The sequence below is a fragment of the Pteropus alecto genome, unplaced genomic scaffold (assembly GCF_000325575.1).
Source record: "Pteropus alecto unplaced genomic scaffold, ASM32557v1 scaffold354, whole genome shotgun sequence".
Classification (NCBI taxonomy): domain Eukaryota; kingdom Metazoa; phylum Chordata; class Mammalia; order Chiroptera; family Pteropodidae; genus Pteropus; species Pteropus alecto.
In genome coordinates, this window is record NW_006435759.1 from 277775 (window position 1) to 295287 (window position 17513).

Sequence of the window (17513 nt, forward strand, 5' to 3'; positions counted from 1 at the left end):
CTTTTTATTATTATTATAATTATTATAATTATTATTATTAATGTTATTTTTGGATCGGATCAGTTCTACCAGCACACTGCTCCACTGCATCGCAAACAGCAGGCGCGTCAGCCGGCGTCGAGGTGCTGAGCTGTGAATGCGGAACCAGCGCCATGCTGAAGAGCCTCAGCCACCTCCTGCCCTTTGGGGTTCATTTCTCCCGCTTTCTCTGTTTGTCATCTCAGAATCTGTGACACAAAGAAACCCATCTCTCCTGTCTTAGGAAACTTAATGCTGCAAACTCTTCCTAGAGGAACTTTTGAAGACTGTTACATAAAAAACACACCTTCCTCAAAAGAGCAGTTCCTCTCTGCCCTCATCCTCCTTCCCCCCTCCCTTTTGTTGTGTTTCCTCCCTTTTTAGACAGTGAGTATAAGGAACAGCAGATGTGTCTTTCACGGATTAACGGGTGTTGTCCTGACCGAGGGAAAACTGGGGTGAGGAGGACGGTTTGGGCTGGAGTTGGCGGGGAGGACGGAGCTGGGGTGGGGTCTGGAGCAGAGCTACACTGGACTCGGGCACGTTCGGAGCAGCATCCTTGCTATGAGGCTACTTCTCAGGTAACCGGGAATGGAGGGGAAGGACCGAGTGGAGGCTGAGTGTTAACGGCAAGGGCGGGGTTTGGAGAAAGTCGAAAAGCAGGTGGGGCTCTGACCCATCTGCTGGCCCTGACCAGTCTTTTCCACTAACTTGGGCTTGGGCATAGGACAAAACATTTTTTTCTGCCCTATTTTAAGGTTAGGTAAGGGTAGAAATCACGGTCTAGTGAGTACATTCTTCATAACACAAGATGCTGTAAATATCTTTAACGGAGGAAAAGTCGGAATACGTTGCTTCCTCCTGGAGCAGTTCAGGGAGGTGCCCACAGGGGCACCCTGCACAGCCAGGGCAAGAGGAAGTCCTTTGTGTGGCCCATGGAGGCCTTCCCCTCTGGAGACTCTGAGAGTCCTGCAGCGCTGGCTCTGCCCCGTGTGGGGACATTCCTGTCCCCTGTATGTGGCTCACGAACATGGCTTTCTCCAGACCCCTTAAAGTGGTGCATATTCTAAAAACCCTTTATTACGCCATAACCTTGCTCTAGTCAGTGAATGTTTCTAATGCTGCTGTTTCGACATTTGAATTTTCTTTTAATTTATGAAACATGCAAAATTTAAAAAAACACACACATCCACATATACACACATGCTTTGCTATGTGGCTTCCGAAGTTTAAATTTTGAAAAGTAAATGAATTAAAACTTCACGACCACAGACCACCTCAAACCAGAAATACCTCAGAATTTTCTACTTGTGTAAGTTTTATTATATATTTTATTAGTTGTGTTGTCTTGTAATAAGTATATTTTAATGTAAGTTGGCTTTTATGACAAAGTTTAAAAGAAATAGAGGAAAAAAAAAGTGTGCGTCTTCTCGGTAGTGATGCCATTTTTGTTTGGCGAGTCCCCCGTGTACGTGGTTGTCGTCAGCTGTAGGTTGGCTGTCTGGGCCGAGTTGGCCTTCATCACTCTAGTTTGTGAAGGCTTTTCCTTCTGGTTTCTTTAGACCATTTTATTTTAGAACTGGATCTCTTAATCTTCAGGGGAGTTGGTGGGTGATGGGGAGAGGTTGACTTGGGTGAGAACAGGAGAGGGGCGCCTCCTCTTGGGTTATTTGGAGGTTCAGATGTTTTCCTCAGTTTGATTGGTTGATCAGAATGACAGGTAACCCTACTTTTTAACTTGGTAAAACTGGCCCTTAGAGACCTGCATGAGGTCATTTTACTTGAGATTTAATTTCTGAAGGAAATTAGCAGCAATGGTAGTGGAAGGGATCCGTAGTGTCTCTGTGGCTCCCCACTGTGACTTGGGGGCAGTCTGTGCCAGGGTGGTGGTCCAGAGTGAGTGTTCTCACCCGCTGCCCTAGAGTTTGCGGTCTCAGGGTGCCGCACACACCCCCGGGCCGTCTGCTCCCCACGCTGTGTGGCGGTGGGGGCCTGCTACGTGGCTGTGTCCCTTTGTGTGTTTGGGTACAGGGTGCTGTGGGAAGTGGGTTTCCTTCGCTCTTTCAGCTCAGTTTTTGCTTCTTGGGTCAAAATGTGACCTGGCCAAGATGGTTACAGGGACAGGTTTTTTGTTTTTGCTTTTTTGGTAAGCTATGTTGTCGTTTACTTTTTTTTTTTTTTTTTTAAATCATTTTGTGCTGTGGTATTTTTCTTCCCTTGGAATAATTTTTAACAGCAAAACAGATCTTACAGCAGTTGCTTTTCTTTCTCACTTATTTCTTTAAGAAGCTTTAAAATATTTATTGAAAAGTGCCATATCTAATTTCTTTAGCTTTCTCCTCAGGCAGTGCCGGCATCTCTACTTTTCACCCTCAGAAGAAACCAATAAACCACTAACAAATGTAGCTAATATATTACAGGAGTGATGAGCCCCCGATCCTGCCAGCGTGGAACACTAAGCCCCAGCCTGTCTGTGTGGTTTTAGATTTCCTCTGGGTGATTTTTCTTTTGTGCGCCAGCTTGATTCTTATGAGAACAAGCTTTGGCCTAGCTGTGGAGGGTTCAGCCGTGGCAGGACGCAGGATGAACAGGCAGGCCTTCCTGGTGGCCAGTATGCCTTTCATCTGGGCCAGCTCCCTCTGCTGACTCTGCTCAGCTGCTGCTGTGGCGTCTTTTTGGTGCCTTGGCATCAGAATGTAGTGTCAAGAGATGGTACCTGTTTGGTTTGGCTGGGTAGAGGGGAGAATCCCAGGGGGTGTCCGTGCCAGCTCTCTGGGCTTCAGGCTGCCTTTTCCGCTCATGCTTTGTAAAATGTACCCATCAGGCAGTGACTCTGATGGTGCTGCTGGCTGGAAGGTGGGTGATCTCTTTCTAGGGCCTGCCACTAAGAGTTGGGTGCATCTTTTGCCACAGATGAGGTGTTTGTTTGCTGTCACGTATTCTTTGGGGGAGTGAACCATATAGAGCCCTGGTTTGTGTTTATGGGGTTATAGGGCCTCTGCCTGTGCTCTTCTTCACAAAGATTTCATGTGACATTCACTTCTGGGGAGCTCAGATAACTACTACTTTTCTTTTCTTTCCCCAAGCTCTATGGTAGACTGGTGGGAAAGGAGTCTGGCATCATTTTCCCTGTCCATGGGAGAGGCTGCCCTGTCTACTGTTGGAGGGCAGCCAAGTCAGGGGAGAGAAGTGGCCAAGGACCCTCACTCCTTCCTTGCTAGGGCGCTGTCATTCAAGCAGGCTCCTGGCTGTGGGATGGGCTTTGTGGGAGAATGTGTTCTGTCTGAATATATCCATGATCGCTGTGGGAAGACTTCCCTAGCGAGAGAAATCCAGGAACGAGCAAGAGAAGGAGGAAGCAAGTGGGGACAGAAGCTACTGCATCACAGTGTCCTGCAGAGGACTCAATAATTGGGGGCAGGTGAGGGGCAGGGAAGGCCATGGACATAGTCATTAGAACATCCTGGGGCTGGCACGAACTGGGTTTTCTCCTGGGACCATTGTCCCTTCCAGATGTCTTTAGAGTAAGTTACTCAGGCCAAGGGCTGCAGATGGACCATTCTCAGGAGAAGGGGAGACATGACGGTGAGAAGCGGTGCGCATCATCGCCTTGGTTGTTCGGCATGGCCTTTGTCCCGTTAGCACATTAGGTGCCCAGAGTTCTCAGCTCTGCCTGGGTGGGGCTTCCCCGTATGTGCCAGCTGCTTCTCACTCAGGATTCATCTGATCTCGACTTGGCGCGTGGGTACAGAACAAGGACCTTTTCCCGCCTTGACCATCTTCAGGAGGCTCGAGCCCCCCACTCACATGTTCTCAACCAAAGGAAGAGTCTCTTATCTCCAGGCCATTGAGATAGTGCTTCCATTACCCCTACAGGCCAGGCTAACCTTCTTGTCATGGCCAGTCAGTCATGTTATGCTTTAGAAAGCAAGGCACGTGATTTTGCAGTTCTGCTGTCTCCTCTTCTCCAGTTGGCCACATTCTCACTCCCTGCTATCCTGCCGTCCCGCACCGTGCGCCCGTGCCGTGTGCATGGTGTCTCCTTGGTGGCAAGCCCAGCTGTGTATTGAATGTCTACCATGTACTGTGTGTGGATCAGAAAGAACCAGTCTACAGACAGTGGCCCGTAGACTGAGCCATAAGGGCAGTGAGGTGGCTGTCCCATCCAAGGGGGAGGACTGGATGGCCCTCTTGCAAATGGAATTTTGCCTTTTTTAGAAAGCTGGGTAAAATTGCTAGTACTTACTGGTAATACAAGGGTTTGATGTTTTTCAGTAATATAGTAAGCATAAGTATGTAAGTTTTTAGGGATTGGTACTAAAAACTTTGTAGGAGTCCTACAGCTAGGCATGGTTCCTGAGAACTTGACTCACTAGAGAAGTATCTAAATTGGAAAGCATTTTCCAGAAGTTAACTCAGTTTGATCGTCAGTCCCAGCTATTTCAGTAGCCTGTTGAGTTCTTCATGGCTCATCTTTGGAGAGGCGGCCAGGCATGGTTCACATTTCAGGGGCGCTAGACCACACCTTTCCAAGAAACACAGTGAATTCACTCATCTTCCCCTCATCCAAGGTAAGCAGCCAGAAAGGAAAGGGCACAGTGGCCTTTTCTCACTTGGGTGACATGAGTTTTCCTTTGCTGTTTACAAAAGCTGAACTAAGAAAATACTCGGTAGCTAACATGTTTAGCCAAGTAATGACAAGTTTAAGTCTTAATGAACTGTAATGTTTTTTGGTAAAGAAATAGGCCCAGTAATTGAGTTGGTTAAGTTTATCTTCTCTGTCTAGATTTGTAAACGTTTAATGAATTCAGGGTTATACCCATAGTTCTTTAAGATTCCTGGTAGTTGATTTGTAACCAGCAATCCACCTATGAATGTATCCCAAACCCTCAGAAGGCTTGGAAAAGTTTTTTAAGATAATGATTTAGTTTTATAGAAAAAAGAAATGAAGTTTTACCTGCCCCCCTCCCCCCCCCCAAAATAATTCAGTCGACTAGTTTAAAAACAACTAGTGGGTCCAAGAGACCCATAAGCTATCATCAAATAGTCCAAATTATCTAGTGGGGTAGTTTTAATATTTTATACTCATTTTGCGTCTACTTGTAAATTTGGTTTGGACAAGATTTTGAATTTAAAGGACTTAACCACTATTCACATTTTACCAAGCTTTTACATTTTCGTGACGGTATCTTCCAGGTATGAATGAAGCAGGACTTTTGATTGTGGTAGTCCGTGCATCCAGTGGTCCCCCAAACCAGTGATACTTTATTTGTTCCTATGGCAGCTTGTAGCAATAACACAGGTGGTTTTTCCTCACGAGTGAAAGTGCATAATCTCTAGATGCCAGTGCGTGGAGACGGCCCTGCGCTGCCCTTTTTCTCCAGAAGTGTCTGGGTTGTCTGGGGCCTGGGCAGTTGTGAAGAAATAAAAATGTGGACATATATATGTTTGTAGTGGGTTATACAAATGTGGGCTCTTCTGGACGTCTGTGGAAAAGTGTCACATTCATTTTCAGAGTTTACATTTTTAGCTCATAGTTATGATAGATATGACCCATTAGCTAATGCTTTTGAGGCAGGAGAGGATGGGTTTTCTGCAAGTGGTTGAGTTCTGTCTTGAGTCCTGTGAATTTCTGCTGTGGGTTGGGCAAGGGCTCAATCCAAGGCTGTCCCAGTCACATTTGCATTGGAATGTTGTTAGCATTGTAAATAAAAGAATAGGTTATGTAATAGAGATAAGACACTTGAAATTTTACTTTAAAAAAATCTAAAGCTCTACATATATATTTAGTTATATCACCTGACAGATTCTTCTGCACAGTGTGGAGATTGTTTTATACCACAGATTATTTTTATAAAGTCTAGTGATTTTGAATAAGAATGATTTTGTAACCAGAGTAATGAGCTTTACCTTTCAAGATAAATGTACACTGGAGTGTGAGTGGTGTGGATCTTGTACTTAGCGCTCATATGGATTCTCGTGATACACATACACTGGCAGATTGGAGTACAGTTACGGGTCTTGTTTGGCCAAAACTCCATTGTGGCTACATAGGTCAGTGATGCTTTGGCTCTGCTCCTTGCAGATGGGGAGGGAAGGGCCTGGTGAGAGGCAAGAGGAGCCTGCAGGGTGTTTTACATTTGTGCCTCCTCCTTTGATTTCTTTTGAACAAAAGATTCCGAGGTTAAACATTACTTTGTAAACTCTTGCCACAGAATGTAGTAGTGTGTTAAGGGTGTTTTGGGGGTGCAGATTGGGGTGGGTTGAGACTAGAATAAGAACCAGTCTACAGACAGTTGAAATGAGGATTTGGTGATATGAGTAATTCACCAAACTGAATTATCTAGGACCAAATTATCCAGTTTTCAGGACAGAATTTCCAGTTGAGCAATTATTCGGAAAGGAGGAGAGAAGGCAGGGTAGTCTGTGGACATAGTGATCAAATCAAAGGGAGAGCTACCAGGCACATTTTGTCCCCTCTGGTCAGGGCAGTTCGTTGATGAGAGTAGGTTGGCTCTCCACTTTAATCCAGCGAGTCAAGCAGGAGCGTCAAGGAAGCTCGGAACTCCGTACCAGCGGGCATCTTCAGATGCCTACACAGGTTTCCTGCTCTCCCACCAAGGCCACCACCACTGCCGTGATATGGAAGGCGGTCTTCAAGCTAGCCTGTTTATTTTGGGGTAGAAAGTGGATGGTTATTTGGGTGAACCTTTTGATGGGGATGTGGGGGAGGGTGAATAATGAAGCTAATTCTTTGTATCCTCAGTTGTCAGTTCTAAGACCTACCTAAAGGCTTGCCCCCCAGACCCTGCCTGCTGGCTTCAGGCTGCTGTGCTTAGAGGTGTACTGGTCGGGGCAGTTGTGTCAGGAGAATCCCTGATGTGTCATTTTGAACCAGCTGTGCTGCTTACTCAGCCTGGTTTAGAGTAAGTTTTACACATTACCCCTTTTATACTTGGAGTAAATTCAGTTTCAGCGGATCCAGTAGCACTCCGGGAACCAACCCATCGTTCCTTTCCCTGTCCTCATAAAAGAACATTTCTCTGGTCTCCAGCCCGTCTCTCAGAATGTAATTCTGTTGTGCCTTTGTTTGCGTCATCTGCCTCCCCTCAAAAGCAACTGCTGTAAGCTTTTTTCTACTTGTCTTTTCTAGCCCCAAACCCCATCTTTTTCCTTTTTCCCAGCTGTACTTTCTGGATGCAGTTCTGTGCTCCAGGTATTTTAAGAACCAGTTACCTCAGACCTCATGTTGAACAGTGTCACCATCTGGGTCCTCTCGATACTGCAGGCTTGTAACATACACAGGCAGGAACCCTGCCAAGTGTGGGCACTTATTTGTTATGAAGTAAAACTCTTCCCAAGGACTGAAAAAGGGGCTTCTGGCAAGCTCTTCACAGCACGGTGGTGGGATGGGTCTAGAGTGTCATCTGAACGGTGCTTCCTATGTTCCTCTTTCAATTCTGCCATTTTCAGTATTCTTGTGTCTGAATGGGCAAAGCGATTCACTTGACTGGTCTTGCACACAAATTTGTTCCAAAGATGAGCTCTTTGTAACACATTTCCAGTCGCTAAAGCTGAAATGTAGAACATTCCTTTAAATGGCAGGCTTAAAAACCCACCATCCGCCACAGTGCATTTTGGGAAGATGTCTGTAGCATATGTTGCTGTGAAATTAGGCCTTGCGGGATATGGCTGTTTGTCATTTTGATGTATTTTAAATAAATATATATATATTTTTTAAAGAGTCTTTTTTACCAGTTCAGAAAGTTTAATTAACCAGCCGTCACCACATCTGAATTTTTGTCTCTAGGGCATAGATGGCAGACCAAGATTAAAAGTGGTAACCCAGCCATTTAAGTGTGGGCTGCCTGCCTGGGCTGTCCTAAAAAGTCCTCGAAATGTTTGGTCTCTGCCCTGTTCAGTGGACTGTTGACTTTAGTCCCTGCAAGTGCTTTAGCCCAAGTGGGGTTTTCTCAGAGCACTGCCACACGTCATGTATGTTTAGCCAAATAATTTCTTCATAAGAGAAGCACTCATCCAAATTTTACCAGCAATGACAGAGATGAGAGTAGGAAAGATAAGGCAACATCTGGGTTTTGATTCAGAAAGTGTCCAAGTCATTGTCAAGTGCCATCTGAGAGCCAGTGATCATACAGAGATTCCTAGGAGACCTCATTTGAAAGTGTTAAGACCTCCTGTAAGGGGAGGAATTGTTAAAATGCCAGCGGCTCCTCCCCACCCACTTTTTTTTTTTTCTAGAATTCTGTAAAAATGCAAAGAAAATTGAGTGGTACTTGAGAATTGAGGGTGAGGGTTACCGCAGATTAGAAACATACTTCTAGCTTTCAATTCCACGCCACAAATCCACACAATGCCATTTTTCAACTGTACAAAAGAATCTGCTTATGAATTTAACATATCTTAATGGTAGCGTCAAAGGCCGAATTTTTCACCTGTTAATATTTTCCACATTTGTCCTTGAATCTGAATAGCTTTATACAGTACTATAAATTCAACTTACATCGAGTTTGATGTCAAATTCTTGTGAAAAGAGCTTCTGCATGTAACACGCATAAAGAACACAGCAGAGTACAAAATTTGCAGGACCAATTTTGGAACCAACAAAATGTCACTTCTCATTTGCCATCTTATGTATCAGTTTTACCACCTACTTCTAAATTTGTACATTATTTGTAAGGAAAAGAAGGAAAACCCTAAGACTTGTCTAACTTAGTGGAGAATGTGTGTGTTGGATTTAGGATGATAGCGAAGTCTTATCGAGCTGTGTTATCTAACTTGTATATAAAAATTGTAATTAAAGTTTGGATTCACCTGTTTCTTGCAGTTTAAAATGATGAGTAACTGCAAACTCTGGAAATGTGACTAGTATATGATTTAAGGCTGTAGAAGTGAAGAAGCTCTTCAAGTGCTAAAACTAAAGACTTCTAGTTTTTGGCTCAAATTCAATAAGTACTGTTTGTATACCAGGATATGTGAGATGTAAATGTAATAGGTCACTTTTCACCCTTGTAGCTATAAAATAAAAATTTTGTAGAACAGAAATAGCTTGTACTACTGAATTAACAAAAGTTATACTAAAGTATCATGTTTTAAAAAATATATATGTATACAGAGTTAAGCTTGTTGCTGTTACCCTGTCTGGATTTGAAAAGTGTGCTGATTTATATACATATATATATATAAAAATACAACATATATATATTATATACATGCACACATCTAAAATGGCCTAAAGCAGACATCCATGTAATTACAGTTGCAAAATGAAGACATTTTGGAAAGAACATTGTATCATAGTTCATTCATTTGCAGTGGATCTTTGTTCCTTTTTACTGTGGTAATTTTAGAAATGAGTGTCAAGTTTGAAATTAGATCTGCCAAGTTGGGGTTTTGCTGCTTGAACTCTGCACTGGGTCCTCAAATAAACCGATGTGAATGTAGTTTTTTCCCCCTGTGTGAAGAAGCAGCCACACCCCAACAGAATAGGAGGAAAAATCTAGAACTATTTCAAGTTTTATCTTTTTGTATATGAAAATAAAATAATAATAATAAAAACCCTGTTGTCTCTCTGAATCACATGGCAGGGGACTGAGGTTTCTTATGGGGATTAAGAATCAATAAAATAGTGTCCTTCCACTTACAGGGCAGACCACAGTACCCCTGAGTTCCTGCTTGGGCCACACGCAGTCGTTCATGGTCAAGTTCATGGTCACGGTCCTGTGGGGGCTGGAGCTAAGCACAGGTCTTCATTTCTGCCCTTCACAAGCCCAGGGTCCAGTCAGAGACTGTGGGCTTCTCCTAAATGGACTGTCCTGGGTAAGTTCCTTTAGGGCCGGGGTGTGTTTTCCAAATCTCCGAGATCCCACACACACATACCCAGTCTTATACTTTGCAGACAACCCTGAGCAGTTTTTGTTAAGTAGAGCAGAGAAGCCTAGAAAATAAGTTCTATTCAGGACTACTGCAGAATACAAGCTCTGCTATTCCCAAACATGGCCAACTATCAGGGTCACTTGCTGAGCATTTAAAAAATAACAGTTTTGGGGCACAACCCCAGATCTGAGTCAGCAAGACAGGTCTCATGTTTTGGAGTTCCTGACTTATCTCATGAAATGAAAACATGGTTCTCTGCTACTAAAATGGTGGTGTCTATTACCTAACAAAACAGGAAAGAAGTCACCTCACTGCTTTCTGCAGTAACACAAAAGAATTTTTTGGCCCGTGACTAATATTTGGTTAAGTGGAGAAACACCAGCTTTGAATCCTGGTGAGGTTAATGCCTTATTTACCCTTTATTATGAGGATTAAACAACCTGCTTGGAACTCTAGGGAACAATTTTTGATGAAGGGCCCCTTGATTTAGGGAGCAGTTGTCCAGTTTTTGGGTTATTTTGCTCTTTCAGATTTAATAATTTCACCTTTTATTAGTGAGTGCCCCTAATGAGCACGGAGGAGAGCAAGGCAGGCTAATTTTGAATGAGGACCTTGGAGCTGGAAATGCTGGAAGGTTGGCCCATAGGAGTCACCTGGCCAAACTTTGCCTTCAACAAAGGAATGCTTTCACTAAAAGAAATTGGACACAGAGAAGCTGGTTTATAAAAGCAGGCTTGTCCAAGTGAACAAGTGAGACAGGCCGTTCAACCTGCCTTCCCTTGTCTTAAGTCCTATGGAACACTAGCGGTCCCCGGATTACAGTTTGAAAACTACTGGTCTACTCCATTTTAAAAGTGGGCAGACAGGCCCAGAGGGAGGTACCCTACCCCAAAAATAGCCCTTCTGACTCGACCTCTTGGGGCCAAGTGTGGGGTTCACTGTTGTTTCCAAGTGCAGGATCTGGATGAGGAAGAGTCACCCACTATTTATCTCTCTAGTGTTTAACACACTGCTCACCGCTTAGGAGGGCTTTGGAGAGAGTAAATGTGTATATTTAGTAAATTCTGGTAGAAGCTGCTGAAATAGCTTTGAAACCTACCTGGTTGCATTTGTCAGGACTCTTGGTTGCAAATGATTGGAGACCGGGCAGGGATTTACTGGAAGGATCCTGGGACAAGTGGTCAGTCAAGCCAAAGCAGAATGCATCTGGACTTAAGGAGCCTAAGAAGCTTGGGGCACAGCATTGCAGGCCTTACCTATGCTCTGTATTTCTTCCACTATGGTTTAGTGCAAGGAAACAAGGCTGTAGATAGTACCAGAGTTTCATATGTCACAGCTTTGCTACCCAAAGGGAGTTCCAGATCCAAAATCCCTGGAAAGACTGGTTGATCTAGCTCAATCAATTAGGGTCAGAAGCCGATAGAATTATACAAAATGACTTCATGAGAGGCATTCATGAGAGGCATGGAGCTATGAAACTGTCAAAACAATGTCTACACTTCTTCAGCTGGTTGTAGAAATGGCCCATTTATTAGTGAAGTAAATCTGCATGGAATGCTGGGGATTATGCTGCAAAATGAAGATGACTGAGTAGGAGTGTGTAAAACATCAGCAGGCATTCAGCAATCCGGATTTCATATTCTATCAAGGTAAAATAGAGATGATTAAATAAAAATTGCTAATATTTACGGAGTGACGTGTTCCAGGTTCTTCCTTAAATGCATTAACCTGGTTAATCACCTTTAATTGTCACAAACCCTAGTGGGACAGGTATTATTATCAGTCCCATTTAAAAAAGAAACAGAAGCCTAGAAAGGTGAAGCGACATATCCAAAGTACAAAGTGTTTGCGTGGGGATCCAAACCCCTGCACTCTGATTCTGGGTCCTGAGCCACCATGGAGTACTCTCTTGTCAAGAAACTTTTTAGGAGCCAGTTTTAGAAGTTATTATTTGTATACCCTGTGACTTCAAAGCCAGGTACGAAGACATTCAATGTAGCACAGGTTTTGGAATCAGACCTAAGTTAAAATCTCGGCTCTGAGGGCCTTAGTGTAACCATGCGCGAGCGGTTTACTCACCTATGAAGTGGGACTAGACCAAAGGTATTTTCTTCTCTGGACTGTATATGCACACTACTGAACCCTCAAAACGTCATGCTATCCCCATTACCCGATCAAGTGGACCAGGGATAAAGGGGGACGCTCTTGGGCCTCCAGGCTTGTCACCAGGGGGCGCGCGAAGCCCTCTGCGTGGAAGGCGTGCTCTGGCTCTGCAGGTCTCAGGGTGTCCTGAGAGGCTCAAGTTGCGCATGCGCTTCTCGGTCCCGCGGTTGCTATTGGCTTTCAGGCGTCGGACGCGGTGTGCGCATGCGCTACGGAGAAAAGGCAGGTACGTCGGGTAAGATGGCTGCCAAAAGTTTTGTATCCCGCCTACGAGGCTCCCGGCATTTTTTGAGAGGCTTCGTGGCAGGAGCTGTAGTGGGTGCCGCGGGAGCCGGGCTCACGGCCTTGCAGTTCTTCCGGAGTCAGGGCGCCGAGGCAGCGTTGGCGGTGAGGGAGCCGGAAGGTAAGTGTGCGGGCTGGGTCGCCCTTCCCCGACCGCTTGTGGGGGCCGAACTCCTGCCTCGAGCGTGAATCGTAATCTTCCACGCACGGTTCTCTCCGTTCACCCGGCCCGTGGTTTTCGGCCTATGCAGCCTCCAGGCTCGGCCTCCCCCCACGTCGCGTCTAGCTTGCCTCCTTCACCTCCTTCCCGCGGGGATTTTCATACTCTTCTACCCCAAGGGTATGTATCATAAAATGTATGTTTTAACGTCTGCGTCTGTCGCTAAATTGTTAATTTAGTAAGAGCTCGGACCATGTCTGTTTTGTTCTCCCCCTGGGATACAGCACTGTAGCTGGTACATAATCGGCGTTCACTAAGTACGGATGAATGAATAAATTTACATATAGTTTTTAGCAGATGAGTTAATTGTTCTCATTTTATCATCGTTCAGATGAAGAATACTAGCTAGCCCTTCTTCAAAGTATATAAATCCTTAAGTTACCAGGGGTACCTTATATTTGACAAAGAAATTGAGCTCATGCTCATTTTCACATTTTCCCCGACGTGCTGATTTACCTTCTGATGCTTGGCATTTAGCAAGAGAACTATGGACTGTGGTGGGTTGAAAGACTGGAGAAGTCGTCGAGATGGGATTATTTGAAACCAACTCTGTTTAGTGCGTGCTCGGTTTTTCCCGCCAAGAAAAAGAATACCAGTTATCTTACTGCAGCACACACCTCTGCTTCAGTAACAGATCAGAGACCAGTGTCAGCGAATGATGGTCTTTTAAAACTTTTTTGAAAGGCTGTGCTTTTTTTCCCCCCACATTAACTCGTAAAACAATGAGTAGATAGGCTCTTTCCCATTCAGTCATATCAATAACTAGTGATGACAAGACTGTTTCCTTTGTTGCTTTCATACAGAGAGATTTTGAAAATTTGTCATGAAAGACCAATAAGATCAGTTCCATATTTAAAAGTTAATGAGATAGCTACAACTTATCTTGACATAACTATACGACTGATTATAGACAAAACCAGTATTTTTCGTCTACTGTCGCTTTTCTTTGTGTTATAAGTAAGTGGAAAAATGAAATCTAGTTGGTTTGACTTTTGAGCCAATCCTTTGTAAGTCTTACTACTCTTCCTTATAATTTTTCTGTTATTAATAAGAGTCATTAACTTTTTATTTTTCTTTTTTTCATTGTTAGGTCCTGCAGAAAAGGCTGTCTTGGAACAATTTGGATTTCCTTTAACTGGAACAGAGACTCGGTGTTACACTAATCATGCCTTGTCTTATGATCAGTCAAAGCGGGTGCCTAGATGGGTTCTTGAACATATATCCAAAAACAAGATAATTGGTAGGTGATTAGAAGTAAAGGTATTGATGAAAGAACAAGAAGAATTGATAATCTTAACTTTTTTCACATTACAGCACATTTAGGAAATGGTGATGTTTGTATGGCTTACTATATAAATGGATACTGCTTGGCTGCCAGGGAGCCCCAGATCCTTCCCAGCCGTCTCACGAGCTGCGAGGATTTGTATCTTAACATTTGAGTTGAAGGCTTTGTTGTAAATATTGCTGCAGTGAGCATCATTCATTACCTCCACAAATATGTTTTAAGTGCTGACACTGTGCTAAGCCCTAGGTGATAGATCAGTGACCAGAGTGGAAGGTCTCTACCTTTATGGCACTTTGAGTTGGGGAGGGGGTCGGTTGACCTATCAAATAAATAATCATAAATGTATAATTACAGTTGGTCTTCGGAAGGAAAAGTGATTACAAGTTGGGTTTGTATAATTAAAAGAATATGAGAGATCATAAGAAGAGAACCTGATTTTGATTTTGATTAGTGAAGATTCAATAAGAATGAGAATGTGGTTACCTTGGCAGAAGAGTTAGGTGGGCCATGCGATATGTAGAAGAGCATTTCAGGCAGAAAGAAAAGCACAGTTGCATCTTTTAAGACCCCAATGTAAAGAGTTTTGTTCCTTTAGGAAACTAAAAGGTCTGAGGAGCTGATGTGAGGGCGACATGATGTGAAATGGTGCTGGAGAGACAGGCAGGTGTGTAAGTCTGTTTACGTGTTCTCATGTCTTGGTAGATTCCTGTAATTAAGATGACCAGATCTTGGTATGTAATGTCAACCTGGATTCTGGGTAGGTTATTCCAGTTTATACTTTTACCGTCACTATTTGTCCTGTCTCTCCTGACCCTCACCAATAATGGGCATTATTGAGCTTTATCAGCTTAATAGTTGATTTTACTTGCATTTATTGGTTGCCAGTGAAGGTTAATATTTTGTGAATTATTCTTTCTTTGTGAATTACTGTTTACCATTTTCAGTTAGGATATTCTTTTTTGAATTGATTTGTAGGAATTCTTTTATATATTAAGGATATTACCTTTTGTCATGGTTGCTTTATTCCCATATTTTTATTTGCCTTTTAATGTGCTATATGGCCTTCAAATTATAACTCCTTTGCTTTGAATGCATGTTATTTTAATGTATATTCAAATGCTGATATTAAATGAGCGCATGCCTTTATAGCATGCTCACCAACCAGCAGAATAGCAGGAGGCTTGGAATGTGCTTGCCACTAGAGGGAAGCTGATGTAGGTGTAAATTATTTCATAGCAGTTGAGACTTAATTATAAATTTACATTAAGAGAAACTTAACTTGATTTAGTCTCAAGCCTAATGACTTTCCTTTATATACAGAAATTTTCCCAAGATTTAAGGAATTTTGGCTTTACTGATTTTATCCTGCTATTAAATTATCACTTTCAGAGGCATTTAAGAAAACCACTGAGTGTCATATTGTTAATCCTGTGAGCTGTGTAATTTTGAGGACGTAAAATGGAGCGAATTAATATTTGAAAACAGGAAGCAATATACCTGTGATTTACTTGATTTTGGTGTAAAGCATCTTGTTTTTAGTAATAACAGACTAAGTTATTCAGACTCCTTGCTAAAAACAGGAATGTTATTAGCAGTATGTAAAATGTATATCGAAAAAAATTGCTAAAAAAAAAAAAAGGAGCCAACATGATATTGGAGAATTGCCAGGCTAATATTTGAGGGAAAGTCAGAAACTAGAGCAGTAAGGGCAGTCCTGGCAAACCAAAGCCACATTGCCTTTGGTTTCGCAGCCTTATAGGGTGAGGGGAACTGAAGGCAAGACCTAGGGCTCACCCAAGTTAGACTGTCTTTTAGGAGACCCTACCCATATTAATCTGGAACCCCAGAAAGCTGCACTTTTGGGGGATGGCGAACCAAAACTAACTTGACTGCCTACCATAGCAGGGATACCACATGGAAGATTGTTTTGGTCCTGAGCAGAGAAGGGTCAAAAAGGAAAATAAAAAGCTTATTCTGGAGAAGTTGAGACCACAAACTGTCATATAGACTTGTTGCTCAAAGCCATGCAGCCTGTATAGTATAGGTCAAGAAAGCTTAAGCTGTGAGCCCAATTTAATGTCCTCCACTGCTGATACCTCCAGACACCTTATAGAAGTAAATTTACATCCTTTCTCTCGGTAGCTATCTTCATCTTAGGCCTTTAGAAATTCCCACAAATGAATTTTCAGGGGCAGTGAGCACCAGGCAAGAGATAACCGGGCATACGAGGAAGCAGTTTCAGTGGTAATGACACTTGGAAAAATTTACTAATAATTCTTCTGTATTGCCAGTTACTTTTTCTTTATGAAGTGATTCTAAAAAGCTAAATACTAGGTACTTTGAACCTTGAGATCTAATAATTTAAATCTTTTCTTGGCCGAATAAAATAACATTGGAATCAGTAACTTTATTGATCGTCATTTTACACTTTTTTGAGTGGCAGCCTGAATATATTCCATTTGTACTCAAAGTTTTTGTAATTTAACAAGATTTGTGCTAAGGATAATGTAAAATGTAGTGTTGGGATTTGATGATGTTCACTGTGGCAAACTAATCTACAGATATCAGAATATAAGTAAAATTGAGATTTCTTCTCTCTCATGTGATATTCGGATGTTTTGTTTCAGGAATTTCTGTATTGAGCTCATAACCTAAATATTTGTTTTGTCATGGCTTAAGAGGCAGTAAGCAAGATATCAGAGACACTTTCCCCCTCGCCTAGGCTGTGCCTGCCCAGAACAAATTGTTTTGTGTCTATATATATCCATTATTTTAGTACATATAAACTTGTCAAATATAGCCGTACAAAATAGAATACATGGGATCTTTTTTAAAAGTAAGAGTTTATTTAGTAGCTAAGCTTTTTATCTAAACAGCTTAGCCATTTGATTGGTCATTGTTTTCATGTAAATACTATACAGGGGATTTTTTTCCCCTTTAACTTGAAAGGCTAGAAACAAAAATGTATGAGGTATCTACACTGTATGAAAAGCATTCTTTCCTAGACAGGTCTTTGCTAAATTCAGATGAAGTATCTGAACTATTCCAGGAACTTGAGACATGCATGCAGTCACTAAGTACTAGCTGCTCAGAGAGATACCAGCCAGCAGCAGCACCGAGCTTGCCTTGCTTAGAGAATTGTGAGGGATATTTGTCCAATGAAACTTAACCAGTTTGTGTTTTTCTTCAGGTGATGCAGACAGAAAACACTGTAAATTCAAGCCTGATCCCAACATCCCTCCTGCCTTCAGTGCCCTGAACAAGGACTATATTGGAAGTGGGTGGTCACGAGGACACATGGCTCCAGCAGGAAATAACAAATTTTCACCTGTAGGCATATTTTTGGCAATAGATGGGAATAGAGGGCCAACATTGTACCACGGGACTTGGAGATTAAAAACCTAGGAGCCAGACCTTAAAACTTGAGAATTTCTATACTTTTATTTTGTATTTTTCTTCCTGACTTTAATTTTATTTTTTGGCTCAGGTGCTGAGACATTTTTAAACAGGTTGAAGAAAACTAATGCTATGTGAAAGGGAACTGGAAAACCAATAGATGTTAAAGCTACTCATTTTTATTTTGAAAAATTTCAAACCTGTAGAAAAGTTGAAAAGAGTACAGCAAACACATTTAGATACATTTACTTTACA

At 42.5% G+C, this 17513-nt stretch overlaps 1 protein-coding gene across 1 annotated transcript in view; it reads left to right on the forward strand.

Annotated features, from left to right (window-relative positions):
* Window positions 1-12271: 12271 nt before the first annotated feature.
* Window positions 12272-17513, forward strand: part of EXOG (exo/endonuclease G) — a 22842-nt gene continuing 17600 nt past the window's right edge. Inside the window, 3 exon segments of the mRNA XM_025046037.1 lie at window positions 12272-12478; window positions 13668-13817; window positions 17053-17192. Of these exon segments, the coding sequence (XP_024901805.1) occupies window positions 12280-12478; window positions 13668-13817; window positions 17053-17192 (489 nt within the window). The 5' untranslated portion in view covers window positions 12272-12279.